The 14,681-nt window shown below is 38.0% G+C and overlaps 1 protein-coding gene across 33 annotated transcripts in view; it reads right to left on the bottom strand.

Moving 5' to 3' along the window:
* Positions 1 to 14,349, bottom strand: part of znf740a (zinc finger protein 740a) — a 19,598-nt gene extending 5,249 nt beyond the window's left edge. For 4 of the 33 annotated variants that reach the window (XM_035662402.1, XM_035662409.1, XM_035662418.1 and 1 more), the window contains exons 1-15: positions 14,192 to 14,349; positions 11,499 to 11,661; positions 11,132 to 11,314; positions 10,473 to 10,619; positions 9,638 to 9,755; positions 9,300 to 9,383; positions 7,194 to 7,307; positions 5,323 to 5,406; positions 4,711 to 4,794; positions 4,150 to 4,233; positions 3,676 to 3,759; positions 2,846 to 2,929; positions 973 to 997; positions 843 to 901; positions 382 to 465 (exon numbers count right to left, since the gene is read on the bottom strand). In XM_035662402.1, coding sequence (XP_035518295.1) covers positions 382 to 465; positions 843 to 901; positions 973 to 997; positions 2,846 to 2,929; positions 3,676 to 3,759; positions 4,150 to 4,233; positions 4,711 to 4,794; positions 5,323 to 5,406; positions 7,194 to 7,307; positions 9,300 to 9,383; positions 9,638 to 9,755; positions 10,473 to 10,619; positions 11,132 to 11,314; positions 11,499 to 11,543 — 1,279 coding nt within the window. In that variant the 5' untranslated portion in view covers positions 11,544 to 11,661; positions 14,192 to 14,349. Of the gene's footprint in view, positions 1 to 381; positions 466 to 842; positions 927 to 972; positions 998 to 2,845; positions 2,930 to 3,675; positions 3,760 to 4,149; positions 4,234 to 4,710; positions 4,795 to 5,322; positions 5,407 to 7,193; positions 7,308 to 9,299; positions 9,384 to 9,637; positions 9,756 to 10,472; positions 10,620 to 11,131; positions 11,315 to 11,498; positions 11,662 to 13,855; positions 14,081 to 14,191 lie in introns of those variants that run through there. The other 29 variants (XM_035662410.1, XM_035662419.1, XM_035662433.1 and 26 more) reach the window with 25 other exon arrangements.
* Positions 14,350 to 14,681: the final 332 nt, after the last annotated feature.

The raw sequence follows: 14,681 nt of genomic DNA, 5'->3' as shown, positions 1-14,681 counted from the left end.
CAAAGTAGCAATATTATATTACTTTGCCTCACTTTCCATTTTTATAAATTTAGGAATTAATATCTACGCTATTGGTTATTAACCACACACTTGCCAATTCATGCACAACTCAAAACTAGTTTCCCCAAATATTTTCTTCATATTGCCTTTATCCATTTTGTAGTGTTGTAGTTATCAACAAACATTACAGAAAACAAAATAATGATTTACTGTTCTCCTGCTCAACTGGCTAACATCAACAGACTAGGAAACCCTGTTAAAACTTCATACTGACATTTTCCTTAAATGTAACAGGCATATGTCTGAAGTGAACTAACACAATTAAATGTGCACACTGATTTCTAACACTGAATGTCATGGGCACGGTGCACGGACCCATACCCGTATGAGTGAGGCTGTGTCTCGCCAGGTGGTAACGCTGAAAAAACTTCATGTCACACATGGTGCAAGCATAAGGTTTCACACCTAAACGCAGAGCATCAAGAGAATTATTTTTGTCTCTCTGCCACCGAGAGAAAATAAATATATCTGCACTCTCTTTTATAACTTGAGCACCAATCTGGACTAAATTGATATCGGTGGTTAATAACCAATTTTATACCCTAAAATGACTTACAAGGGTACAATATAATGTAATATAATAAGATGCTTGTTTCAAATTCAGATCTAAAATCCACTTACAAAACACAACACATGATTATGATGTCATCTATTTGACATTAAACTTGAATAATTTGTGTAAAAAAATAAAATAAATAATACAGATATTTATGACTAGATCAAGCATACAGATGTTGCAGCATCCTAATCTTGTGACTGGGTTAAGATTGGCAGACGCATACCCATATGAGTGAGGCTGTGTCTCGCCAGGTGGTAGCGCTGAAAAAACCTCTTGTCACACATGGTGCAAGCATAAGGTTTCACACCTAAATGCAAAGTAGCAATATTATATTACTTNNCCTCTTGTCACACATGGTGCAAGCGTACGGCTTCACCCCTATACACACAAAGTACCAACTTTAGCATAAAACACTCAACTGCCAAAAATGATCGACATTAAACTTTACTAATTGCTTAGTAAAGTTCGGTTGCACTTATCAGCGCTTTGTTTACACTGGAAATTCCAGCATACTTCAAAAACATGCTGTTCCAATTGGAAATTCATTTCACATCTGATTTAAGGTGAACTGTAACTGTTGATGGTCGATGACCAAAGTTTAAATTAGAAGAATTGAGGGATAATGAAAATATCCTGTATAAAAAGCTAAATTGTTTAATCTTTAAACCTAAAAGCATAAATGACCACACAATTGTTTGAGGTGAAACCAAAGTCCCTAGTGGGCACATTCCAACTAGCTCAATATGTTTTTCACACTATGCCAATAGGTGCTTGTGTTCGTATAATTTCAACCTACCGCACGTTTTGTGAACGCAAATACTTGAAATTTTTGTAACGCTGATCGCAGAGATTAGACAATTTTAGGCAGTTGGTAAACAACTATGCATAACACATTAAGATTGGACATTCGTTTGCAGAGCAACTCTTTAACTTAAACGGAAACTGCTCTAAAAACCATCATACAAAACTTATCTGTATCTGATTACCAGAATCTTATGATTTAAGCAAAAAATAAAACATTATCTCTGCTTTCTCTTCACATTTAAAAATGACTGTAAAAGCAGACTGACAAAATAAAGAATACCCTTACACAAAACTTGTTTTCAAATATGATACACAATTAAACTAAATTATTTATGCCACACGATTATATGTTATTTCCTCACCATTGCTTTGAATGTGAAATGACACAATAACTAAGCTGTGTGAGCAGTCAGCTCTAAATTTGCAGGTTTTCATTTTTTATAGGAAAAACAAAACAAAAAAACACTGAATTTTAGCCTAAATATAATCCATTTCACATCAACTGAGACCCCAGTGTCTCTTCCCCCACCGGTCTATGCACCCCAGCAGGCCACATTACCAACACATACCCCTTAATTGAGAATTTGATAATAATTTCCACACCTGTTACAAAATAAACAATAATATCTAACAACAACATTTAATGTCTGTGTCATTACCTGGAAAATCCTTGAGTCCTATATAATGGAACCTGCAGCCAATCTGGTTCCTGTTTATCTTTAGTTGTGCAAATGTTAATCTAGAATTGATCAGCTGTAGACAGTCACACTCCAGTGGCTGCTTCACAATAAACACTTTGCAGTTTTGGAAACTTTCCTCTCTTGACTTGAATTGGATCAATAGTTTCTATGAAAGATTTTAGTCTGATCTTCTCAGCCTATTTGCATTTCATGAATTAATGAAAATCTAGCTTTTCTGCAAGACAAAAAAAAATCATGATTCATGTATGTGCTTTTTTTTTTTCCTTTTTCAGTTTTGTTTTTCTCAAGACAGATTCAGTCTTGTATATGCTGTATTTTGTCAAAGTCAAATTTCTAATTACAGCTGAGCTTATCCAAATAGAAAACAGTCTGAACTCTTTTTTAGCATCTAAAACATCAAATATATATCTAACATCTAGAAACTGACACATTTTTTAAGCAAAATATGTAAATAAAGTACCTCAAACCAAAGAGTGGTGCTGGCATTTTTGCTTCATGGTCATAGTGTCATTTCATATACAAAGTATGGGCAGAGGTATTGTTATGCAAGAGCTTATGAGGCTACTTGCAGACGGTACATGAAACATTAGCACTTGTCAATATAGTGATAGAAAGCAATACAAACTCGAGTTTGAAGCAGCCATGTATACATTCATTTGCAGCGCATGCATGACCGAAGTCAGGGAAAGAGAGGGTCAAGGTTAAAAAAATGAGGACGTACCCGTATGAGTAAGACTGTGTCTCTCCAGTTGGTAACGTTGTATAAACCTCATGTCACACATGGTACAAGCATACGGCTTCACCCCTAAACAGAGCACAAGAATGTTAGATGCATTTCAACGCACAGATGAAATTCATGAACACCAACATTTTAAAAGACATTATGAAAAGCTTTGAAAAGCTTCTAGTTGTTAATTATTGCATGCTTTACAGACAAAACTCTGTTAAGAGACATTACACAAAAAAGAGTCTAAGAATCTGCAGACGTCAAGAGTTACGGTGCATCAATTAAAGAGAAACAGGGCTTACATGTTGCAGTTTGGAACAGCTTGAGTAATATTCAGTCATCTGCAAACAAACTGTTGATCGTGGTGAAAAACCCCCATTTTAACTTCATGTTGAAGATTATTCATGTTACCCCGTGTTCAAGATGCACCATTTCATTGTCAAACCAAACAATCTTGTATTGGCCTGATAAAAATCTTGAGAAATGTAGCCTTGACATTTTAGACTATTGATGCCTGCATTTAAAATGCTTTTTAGTGTAATGTGCCTTTCACTGGATATGTAATACAGTACTTTAACAACACACATGCAATAGTACCATTACAATAATCACACAAAACAAGGTAACTGACAGAGTCACTTTTTCAGTGGACAGTTTTCCAACAAAGCCTAAAAATTCTATTAAACATTTGTTTTTAGAAGGGGAAATGTCTACCAACAATGGCATAATTATGGTATTGTATATAGAGGGACTTAGAAAATCATGTGTAGGTTGTTTATATGAAAGGTTTCATAGTGAAAGGGGAACAATTAATTCAAGCATACCAGTATGAGTGAGGCTGTGTCTTGCCAAATGGTAACGCTGGAAGAACCTCATGTCACACATGGAGCAAGCGTATGGCTTCACCCCTAAACGCACACAGTACCAAACTTTAGAAAATGTTCTCATGAACTATGTACACAAAATATGTCATTTTACATACAGTAGTCAGTGTTATGTCATTAGAAGGTCTCATGTATTTTCCTGGCCAACTAGTCTCTATACATACCAAGACATAGAAAGAGTCAGGTCAACCCTAAAAGCAGTTATTAAATACAATGAGTACACCAGAGAAGAAAAGACAAAATCTACAAGTGCTTAAACTTTAACCTTTCATAATTAAGAATGTGGATTGAGTAGAACATATTAGAATTTGCTTTGTGTAGTACTCTCACAGGTAGGTTAGGATGCTTACACACAAGGGCAAACATCTACAGCCCCTGCTACTGTCAAGTGAGAGGGATAATTAAAACTTATACCCGTATGGGTGAGAGTGTGTCTTGCCAGGTGGTATCTCTGGAAAAATCTCATGTCACACATGGAGCAAGCATATGGCTTCACCCCTGCACACACAGAGCAAAATATTTTGTAAAAACAACACAATTAACTGAACAGGACACACTCACTTATATTATGTATCCAGACATGCCACAAGCAGTGGTACCAGTATGATGTAACAGTAAATCAATTTCCATTTTCTATTCTGAGTGAACATGCGTGAAAAAGGGACCTCAATGAAAACTTATTTTTGCTGATCCCAGTGCAGCTTTTTAATGCTGACATGCATTGCAAAGGTCTTAAAAGTGTTTAGACACAAGTCAAGGTGTAATTTACAGGCACTGCAGTGATGTTCCAATAGAGGTAGCTTGGGAAATATTCTCAAAAATAGTGCCTTAAAGGTTTAAGGTGGACAGTCAAGACTGATTGATGATCATGAATATTTTAAATACCTGACTAAAAGTCATATAAACAAAAGACAGATAAACTTCAGTAAACTGGGTATTTGGGCTCTAATGAAGCAAAGAAGGGTGAACCCATACCCGTGTGAGTGAGGCTGTGTCTTGCCAAGTGGTAGCGTTGGAAAAATCTCATGTCACACATGGAGCAAGCGTATGGCTTCACCCCTACACACATGAAAAGTATGTAAATATAAAGTAGAAACAGAAAAAAAAAAGTTTAAACACATAACCATCAACTCTTCCCTTAGAATAGCTCCTTTTGCTTCTACACATTATACCATCAGCCTGAGAAATAAATGTTTTGTTTTGCATTCCATGGTTATGTGTATTGTGACACCAAGTCAGTCACTTAAGTTAAACAAAAAATCTTAAAAATTAGAGGAGTAACAAAGAAAAATTGCGCAGAACAAAGTAGAGCATTCAGCAGGGGAAAAGCTGAAGTTGTGTACATTCAGGTGCCCCACTATGTATATACGTATTTTTACCAAGAGCTAAAAATGGTATGTTTTATATTTTACCATCCTAATACATGTCTGGATACATTTTTATGTTTCTGAATATGAGAATATTTGAAGCTATTCATTTTAAGTCATTTTAAAACCCCCTAAATCTGTTACTACACTGCTATGAGATGAAAAGTTAAGGCACTTCTAAAACCCACTACCTAATGAGCTAGGGTAAGCAGACGCATACCAGTATGAGTGAGGCTGTGTCTTGCCAGATGGTAACGTTGGAAGAACCTCATGTCACACATGGAGCAAGCGTACGGCTTCACCCCTACATACACAAAGTATCAACATATTAGCTATGACGTTCCTTAAGCATCAAAGGAAAGCATCATTCACAGGCATTAAATCACTAGGACTTGGCAGACATTACACATTCCAATCAAGCTTCATGCGAAGGGGTGATTTGTTTTACTTCTAATTACTAAGTGTCTTCAGGTTTGGAGAGCATTAATTTTCATATTATCTGGAGTACATCATAAAACAAACGCAGCAACAGGATATGAGCCAAGCATGTTTAAAACAAGACATACAAGTCAGCAGCAAGATAGCAAAGAAACGTCTAAGACGGTGATCACACTGGCCAGCTGAAGCAGAACCGTGAGCACACTTATCCACCGCTCACAATTATGAAGGTTTACAAAGAAAATTTTACATTTTGGTGATCACTTATGTTGCAAATTACTGCAAGTTGAAATTTGTTTAATGTCTATACAATGCACATCCGTTCAATTTATGGTGGCACGAAAGTGTGTGTTGTTTTGAAGCGTTACAAGTCTGTTTGTTTTCTAGCACTCCAAAGTGATGATCTGCCTCAACTTTCAAAAGCTTCCAATCTGATCTCCGCCATAAACTTACAGCAGAAGCAACTGCACAACTATACAATCAAATATGAATTTAAAAAGCCAGACAATTACAGCTAATACACATGAGCTGTGCAGCCATTAATCTGCATGTACAATAGGTGTGGACATCAAAGGACTATTCCCATATTATACCATGGCCTCAGTTAATCAGCTACTTCAATATGACTGGATCATACTAGAGGGCATTAACACAAACTGTGAGCCCCTGTAAAATATTAACTTGAGATAAAAACTTAACTTTCTAATAAAGCCAAGATTACTCTACGTTTTACTTTTTCCTTAAGACACTGTGAACAATCACTCCTGTTTCTTAAACTGTGGCCATGATACCATGTCACTTTTGTCAAAAATCCAGACCATGATGGAAAAATCCATTAATAATAAATATTGTTTTTTATTCTCAATTAATACATGATTGGATACGTAAAATGTGTAGAACTAACATAGGCTACTATGTACACAATGTGTGATAACTAACACCTAGCTTATCTCCTCAGCTCTAGAGTGAAGCAGTTTTTTGAGCAGCAATGGTACAAGAGGGATAATACACTTTGAGGGGTCCACAGGAAGTATTTTAGTTCATTTCAGGTGTTTACTTACAACTATTCATACATGCATTACAATAAAAAGCCCATTATTGGATATCTTAAATATCAGGCCATCAACTGTTTTTGTGTTGAACTAGAAAAAGATGTTAATATAATCTGTCCACCAAATTCAACAAAAGATTTATACGTTTCAGTAGCATTTATTGAAGGGCTTTTGTATTAGGTTGCATTATACAAGTTTTACTGTTTATCTGGTATTTCAGTGTTGTTGTTTCTCATCAATGTACTACTGTTATAAGTCTACATTTATAAAAAATGACTGCAATCAAGTGCATCTGATGAAAATCTATGTTAAAGAAACAGTGGCTTATGTCTCCTCCGAACAAATACTTCGATCAGTCACTGGTGTGTTTTTGTAGACTAGTTAAGACCCCTAATATGGGATAATGAATAATCATTTTAAGATATGCAATACTACAGGATTGTCTGTCAGTTGAACATTTAATAAGATCATTTTTCTGATCAACCCCTAAAGTGTTGTTTTGTTATTTATGTGGATGTTCAGACTATGTTTTCGTTCTCAAGCCTCTTGAATAAAAACTATTGATCTCAATGAGACTAACAGGATAAATAAATGTCTTAACTTGAACTGGGTACGGTAAATGGACGCATACCCGTATGAGTGAGTCTGTGTCTCTCCAGGTGGTAACGCTGGAAAAACCTCATGTCACACATGGAACAAGCGTACGGCTTCACCCCTACACACACAGAGCATACAATTATTAGCTATTCAGCCAATCAAATAAGCGAAAATGTGTTAAAATATATATATATAAAATCACAAAATTCATTATGTGGAAAACAGAAAGAACAGATGCAGTGTTGCTACAAAGAACAACTGCTTACTCAAGCCACTGGGATATTGGAATAAAATAATATATATATGTACTGTATTTTATTGGGTAGAGTTGGTTAACATTAGTTTACTATTGATGCATTTCTTGTGGTGAATACTGGGGCAGTAGTCAATGACTTGGAAAAACGATTAGGTTGGAAGTCTGACTTACCCACAGCATACTTCTTAAACAATGAAAAACAAAGAATTTTGTGTGAATGGGTGCAACGCAAATATTGACACTATGCAAATGTTACTTAAGTCCTCAATTTTCATTTTATGTAAACAATTAAGAACATAGTCCTTTGATGTCCATGCAGTTATTCTTACTGACAAAGTAACAATTACATACAAAATGATAAAAAGAAATAAATCTTGCATGTTTGTTTTTTTGCGGCCTGTGCTTGGAGGCTTTCACATACATACACTGGGGTCCACAAGTTTGAGTCCACTTTCAAGTCCACTATCAAAAAGTCTTGTTTACAGAACTGTTTGTCGTCATCATTTAGCGCCATAATTGATATAATTTGTTTTTCTTACTAGTTTCAATAATATCGTAGTTAATACTGATACAAGTAAATATTTTTAGATCCAAGAAATGCACAGAAAAAGATCACAAGAATCATAACATTGAAATAGTAACAACAGTAGCACAAATAATCTTTGTAATACATGGTGAGAATACCATACAAAATGAATGGTCGCCTATGCATCTCTACTGCTAGAGCAAGTTTTACTGTAACATTAACTGGTCTGTTAATATTATTTGAGGAAACCAATTTTGTGGAGCCAAGTGATTCTCTTAGTAAGAAAGTTTCCCAGCACAAATCTGCTTTTAAAGTAAAAGTCCTACAGCGACTGCACACTAATTTTCTGTAGTCAAATCACCCAGACCAAGACATGGCAGACTTTTTAAGAATAAAGCAGCCAGTATGCTTCAACAGAAGTGCTTGTCAGATGGTCGAACAGCGTGGGCGGTCCGATGTTGTCTGTTGTACTTGTGACCACAACCAGCTGTGATAGAACACTGCCCACTAGTGCATAGTGAAGTGTTGTACTGCACAAGGTGTTTACAGAGCATGCAGCAACTGCTAGATGGCAAAACACGCAGGATTAGCCTGGGTGTGGTTACTCCTTTAAGTGACCACAGCATGTGAAGACCAGTGTATCAAGCTGACATCTGTACAGGACCCAACAGCATTTGCATGAACAAAACAAATTCAAATCAACAAAGAACCTCCTATTTGACTCGTTAAAACAATTTTACAACAAAACAAGTCAAAGCAATGGGCCACAAACGGGCACGGGCCAAATAATGTCAGAGTATCACAGCTGAACACAGAAGGAAAGTTGTTTTTACAGACGAATATTTGCAATAACAATCACAGGAGAAGCTAAGTTCTCCCTCCACTGGCACCAGAGATCAACCTCACTTAATATTCTGGAGACAAGAAGAAATGCATCTCCAACATCTCTGGGATCTTCTACAACAGGGCTAAAATAATGTGGATTCTCAAATCCTGCAAACATTTCTACAACTGATGCCAGTCAAAGAAGAAAACAAAACAATTTTATCATAAATATTGAAACAACCGTTTTTAATAGTGGACTCGGGACCATTGGACCGCACTGTATTACATCGCCTTCTGTAAATTTTTCCTGGTGATGGGGAACCAATATTTATAAGACAAATACTGTGCTTTATATTTTGGGGTGAACAGATTTTGGGGGGTGGCTTTGTTGGAAATTACTGTCCACAGACAAAATGAACCCTGAGCATCTGTCCATTGATTCAGTGACAGACTACAGATGTAGTCCGATTTATGGAATATGGGTACGGTTAAAGGACGCATACCCGTGTGAATGAGGCTGTGTCTCTCCAGGTGGTAACGCTGAATAAACCTCATGTCACATACGGCACAAGCATACGGCTTCTCCCCTAAACCGAAGAGCACCAGTTTTAGTTAAAGTCCCCACAGATACCACCAATCAGCTGTGAGGCAAAAGCTATTACCAAACAAGGTTTTTAAGCAGGCCATGGCAAAACCTTACAGTTGCTGCACACTCCTAGATTCAGTCCAACTTAATCTTTTAGGGCCTCTTTCAACAAATGATTCATGTAATCAGGCATTATAAAAAAAAAACTGTTCTGGCTTAACTGTAAAGTCCAGGTGTTCCAAGCGTGACCCATACCTGTATGAATGAGGATATGTCTCTTCAGGTGGTATCCACTCCTAAATGCTCCGTAACAGTGATCACAAATAAAGTTTTTCTGCACTTTGGATGATGGACCATTCTCATCTCCTGTGCCCTGATGAGGACAGTAAAGAATAATGGTTCAACATTTGCTTCAAATGCCAGCTTAAAAGTGCACTAATAATAAAAAGGTACAGTGTATTTTACCACAAACACAATGGCACAATTTGATATAGTACATACCCACCCACAGCTGCTCAGAACCTAAAGAAAATCTAAAACTGCTGTGAAATCGGTATGTGTCGATAAATGTAAGGCGTATGGTTTCTATCGCGCTCTAAAGACGTTGCACACATAAATCTAAATTTTACAGGGATATTTTTAATGGTTTCTCTTTTCTAAAACCCAAATTATCTTTGGCACGGACAGGCAACATATGAAAGTTTTTCCTTTTTATTTTTTTACTACACGTAGTAACATTTTAATTGAGAAATACCCCACAGTCCCTTCCGATGGCCTAATGCCCTCATGTTACTGCTCCTCCTGTTATGCAAACAACTGCAGTTATTGTGCTCCGCTTTGCTCTGCTCCCCTCCCCCTCTTTCCTCTCTAGAGATCCTCCACCCCCTCCACATCTTCCCTGAACTCCTCCCCCCACCCCCACACAAACAAAAAGTGCACACATGAAAGCTCCAAGTCAGGCGCACTTGAATAAAGTTAAATGCTTTTCCATAAAACGTGTGCAAGCTGCTAACGGCATATTTTATGTAATGAGGAGAAATGAACATGCACTGCACAGACCATTCCCTATTTAGCAACCACAGCCACTGACCTTCCCACCCCTTCCCTCTTGTTCTCTCACTTTACAGGGCGTTACTGATTTCCTGTTCTTTTTTTTCTGCTGCATGTCCTCGTTGGCCCTCATCTCCTTCTCGTCCAGCAGGCGGGGAGCTTGGAATTCACCTTCCTTCCGGATAAGCTACAGGGCCAGAAAAAGTCAATTATTTCCTAATTTTAGATCTGTTAGCTTTAAAACTAAAAACAGAATGTCCGAACATTACTAAAATGAAGGGATAAATGGAAACATCTATCATGTGCATTTTCTTGCCACGGCCAGTTGAAAAATCCAGTGTTAAATAGAGTGGGCTTGTACGTTTTGAATCTTTATTTTAATTAAAAAAAACACAATTTAAAACTAAAAAAATAGAATAATTTCTGATGAAGGATGAATACCATCCATATACTGTGGTGGTTAGCGCAAGGTTTTGTCCATATGAAACAAAAAAACAAGAATTGTTTGTGGAGGAATAGGGACAATGGGATAAGTGGAGCCTCTAAAACTGTAACTATTTGCCCGTACATATAATCTGGCAGGGATTATGTCAATATATTTTTCTTCCTTAAAAGCACATATGACGTTCACACCCTTCACAATAGTACAATTCTGTACAGCCCCCATTCCCACTCTGCATTTCCCAAGTGGGTCCTAACCAGGGGTGGACAGCTCATTCCAGATGGGAGGATCATGTGGCTCTGGGGACCACGGTCAGGTCCATCTCTCTGCGGTGGTCCATGGCCAAGTGGAGCCATCATTTTTTTGGGTGGAGCAGCCATGGAGCTGGCCTGCATCAGGGCCATACTGGAAAGGACAGCCTCGCAGCCAAGCAGCCCCGCCTGCAAAGAAAAGTAATAAAAAAACAACACTTTTACCAACTACATCAAACTTTTAAAACCAATTTGAAATTATCTGAATCTCAGACAATCTTGCCAGTCACATGGCATCAACGACAACATCCTGAGTGACACAAGACTTTCAAGTAAAGTTATTTGTAACCACTTTGGTGTTTTCAAAACAAACCCATTTCATATGGTCGCGGACTGAGCTGCTGGGCAGATGTGACATTGCTGTGGTGTATGTGAGCGCAGGGACAGGGGTGGGGACAAGGTCATCCAGAGATCCGTCAGTCAGGATGGTCGGGCTGGTGGGAAGCCACACCCACCTCACTCATCTAGCATTAAAACTGAAGAAGAGGAGGATGCGGATGAAACAGACAAACATTAAATTACAGCGTCACTTGCTGCCTTTATTGTTACATATTCCATTAACTCTAGTATCATCATATATTAAAACACACAAATATTCTTCATTTGTACAAATAACTATTCTAATAGCGTTAGCTTGGTTTTTGTCTGTAGAAATTAGTCGGTATACTTACCACTACAAACATTTTACTGATGGCTGACACACAGAAACAAAATACATTGAATAAAAATAAAGAACACAATAGCCAAATGACGTCCTTCCAATAAATGTATCTTGTTACGTATAGAAAATCGCCTGCCTGTTCATCACACTAGACGTGACGGTAATTTGAATTCGATTTAAACTATGATTTTTATCTGGTATTCTCAAATGTTTAAGAAAAAAATTCAAGGGGAAATCTGCTACATCATTTACACAACACGTGAGACTTGTGCTCTGCGTAATACAAGAAACTGAACATACTCCTAATACAACTACAACAGCTAATTCATTTTAAGTATGTATTTTCTCATCTGTGTGTTCATGCCATTGATAGTTGAATGATGTGAGAGTTTACAGATTTATGTTATTTAGGATGCATGCGTTAGCGTCCACTGATTTAAGACGGTTACTGGGGACATAAAAAACATCCAGTCCTACATTGTTCTACACCTAATGCTTGCTTGTGTAAGACAAACCTCTGAGCTGTGTGAAATTATTTTTGCTAAATGATAACATGTTGCTGTATCATTACTGAGTTTTGTGGACCTCACCAATAATTTTAAGTGGTAGCTCTGGTCCACAATTGTAAAAACTCAATACGCTCAATCTAAAAGGAAAATTACTTCTCATAAATGTGGACCCGGTTTGGATTCAAAAGCTGTTATCGATACCAAACACTAACCATTAAATCCAACCACAAAGTACAACAGGATATTCTGGGTAATATGATAGGTTCATTTGTAGTCTATATAAACAACTTTTCACTTCTGTAACAACTATACACTAGGATTTGCATAACGTGAGGGAAACAAGTTGAAATGTGAAGAGGGGACTACATAGAAATGTAGATTACAATTACAATGTAGATTGTAGGAAATAATCCGGAGCAAAAATCTCTACAAAACAGCCAGACAACTACAGAATAATGTCATATTTTTAGTGTGATTGGTAAAACAACAAGTATTTTTTAAGCAGTCATAATATTCAACTTATAGTGCATACGTTTAAAAAAACAAAACAAGTTTCCTAAAACACATAAACATACACAAAAAGCACAAAAAAATACACCAGTATTCAGTTATACACTAAAAGCCTAGTTATAATTTATTGTCAGATGAGAGTCTGGCTCTGAGGCAAATAAATGCAATAAAATCAAGCACCTTGTACACTGCAACTGTAAAAGCGAAACCTCCTGTATCTACATCTTCTGTTTGGATAAATCAGATCTAAGTATAAGCCTACGTTGCACATCTATGAGTGGTTGTATCTTTGAATTCAGCGTTACGGTTGAAGGAGAACACAAAAGCTTTAACTGTAAACATGTACACACAGACAACAAAGCAAGCAAACCTCTAGCTCTGTCCCCCTGCTAATTATATTCCACTGAATCGTGCCTTTTGCATTTTCACATGGGTTTTTAACAACCATGTTACGAGGAGGCCATGAATTCACTCGAAGAAGCATTATTGTACCTTGTGGTGGGTTTCTGCAGATGTAATGTTACGCGTTTTCTTGCCCCCCCTCAAAACGGCGGCACAAGTTAGCTCTTACGCTTGTGCACCATCATAAAAGGTTATCGGCAGCCAGATGGAGGCACTGGTACACTTGAAGTGCTTTCGCCATTGGCGTTGGTGAGCCAGCTAACGTCGCTAGGAAAACAGACAGCTATCGTAACGCTAACATCGGCTAACGCTAATTAAAAGGACTACACGGCTCTGTGCTATAGTTTGATTCGTGTGTTAGTAGTCGGCAGAGGAAACGCTACAACCCTAACATACTATTGTTTGTAAAGATGAATATGACATTTGCCTGCTCCTGGTGAGCTGGCCTCCGCACTAACGCTACCTCCAAACCTACAACGTTAGTTTTGCTGATGTTGAACAAGCTGGCTAACAGCAGCTAGCCGAGCAGCTAGCCGCTCGCTGGCGCCCTCGCCCACTTTAATGTTAATAAAACATTTCTGAGCCCACCTGGTTATCGGTTTCATACCGTAGCTTCACGAGAGGATCGATTAATCTTAACACCATGATAACAGTATGGTACACAAGCTCAACTGGTTGAAGACTAGATTGAGCGATAGAGACATTCGTGATGGCCGTCGTTGTGAGAGCCTCCCCCCTCCCGACGACCGAGCTAGCGTTTGTTAGCGAGCTAGCAGTGGCTAACATTGACGCTGTAATATTTTGGTAAATCCCTTTGCTGCCAATTTCCGAGCATGCATATCTAGAAACGAAACAGCAGACCACTGGATGCACAGTCGAAATTCATCGAGCGTCGAGGGGAAAAACGAGGAGATATTTATGTACCTTTCAGCTTCAGTCGGCCGACGTTTTCAAGACCGTCTAGTTTACAAACACAGGAAACGCCACAGGATGTAACCCACTCCCCCACACAGCAGCACAGCCTCCTCAAGCGAAGAGAAAAGGGTCATCTTCTTCTATCAGCTCCCCGTGAACCGAGAGCGGTGCTTCAAAGTGCTCATAAATATAAATATTATATATATAGTATATATATATGTGTGTGTTTGTTAATCCGGTATTTTTCGCTTATTTCCCGCCTACTTCCACGTGTATATCGATATTGGTGTGGTTGTTTGTTGGGTTGAAAGCTGGCCCTCCTCCTCTCAGTTTGTAGCAGATTCAGACGACGACTGAGAAGACGCAGATAAAAAGGAAGGGAGGTGGACACTAACAAATGCTGAACACACAGGGGACGAGACATTACGGGTGGTGGGCTCAACCCGATTTTTTTCCCCCTTTTGCCCTGTTTCTGAAGGCTGCCCGTGGGGGCAAAACC

The sequence above is a fragment of the Morone saxatilis genome, unplaced genomic scaffold (assembly GCF_004916995.1).
Source record: "Morone saxatilis isolate NCDOM2014 unplaced genomic scaffold, NCSU_SB_2.0 Contig18, whole genome shotgun sequence".
Taxonomy (NCBI): Eukaryota; Metazoa; Chordata; class Actinopteri; family Moronidae; genus Morone; species Morone saxatilis.
This window is presented reverse-complemented; position numbering and strand designations above follow the sequence as displayed.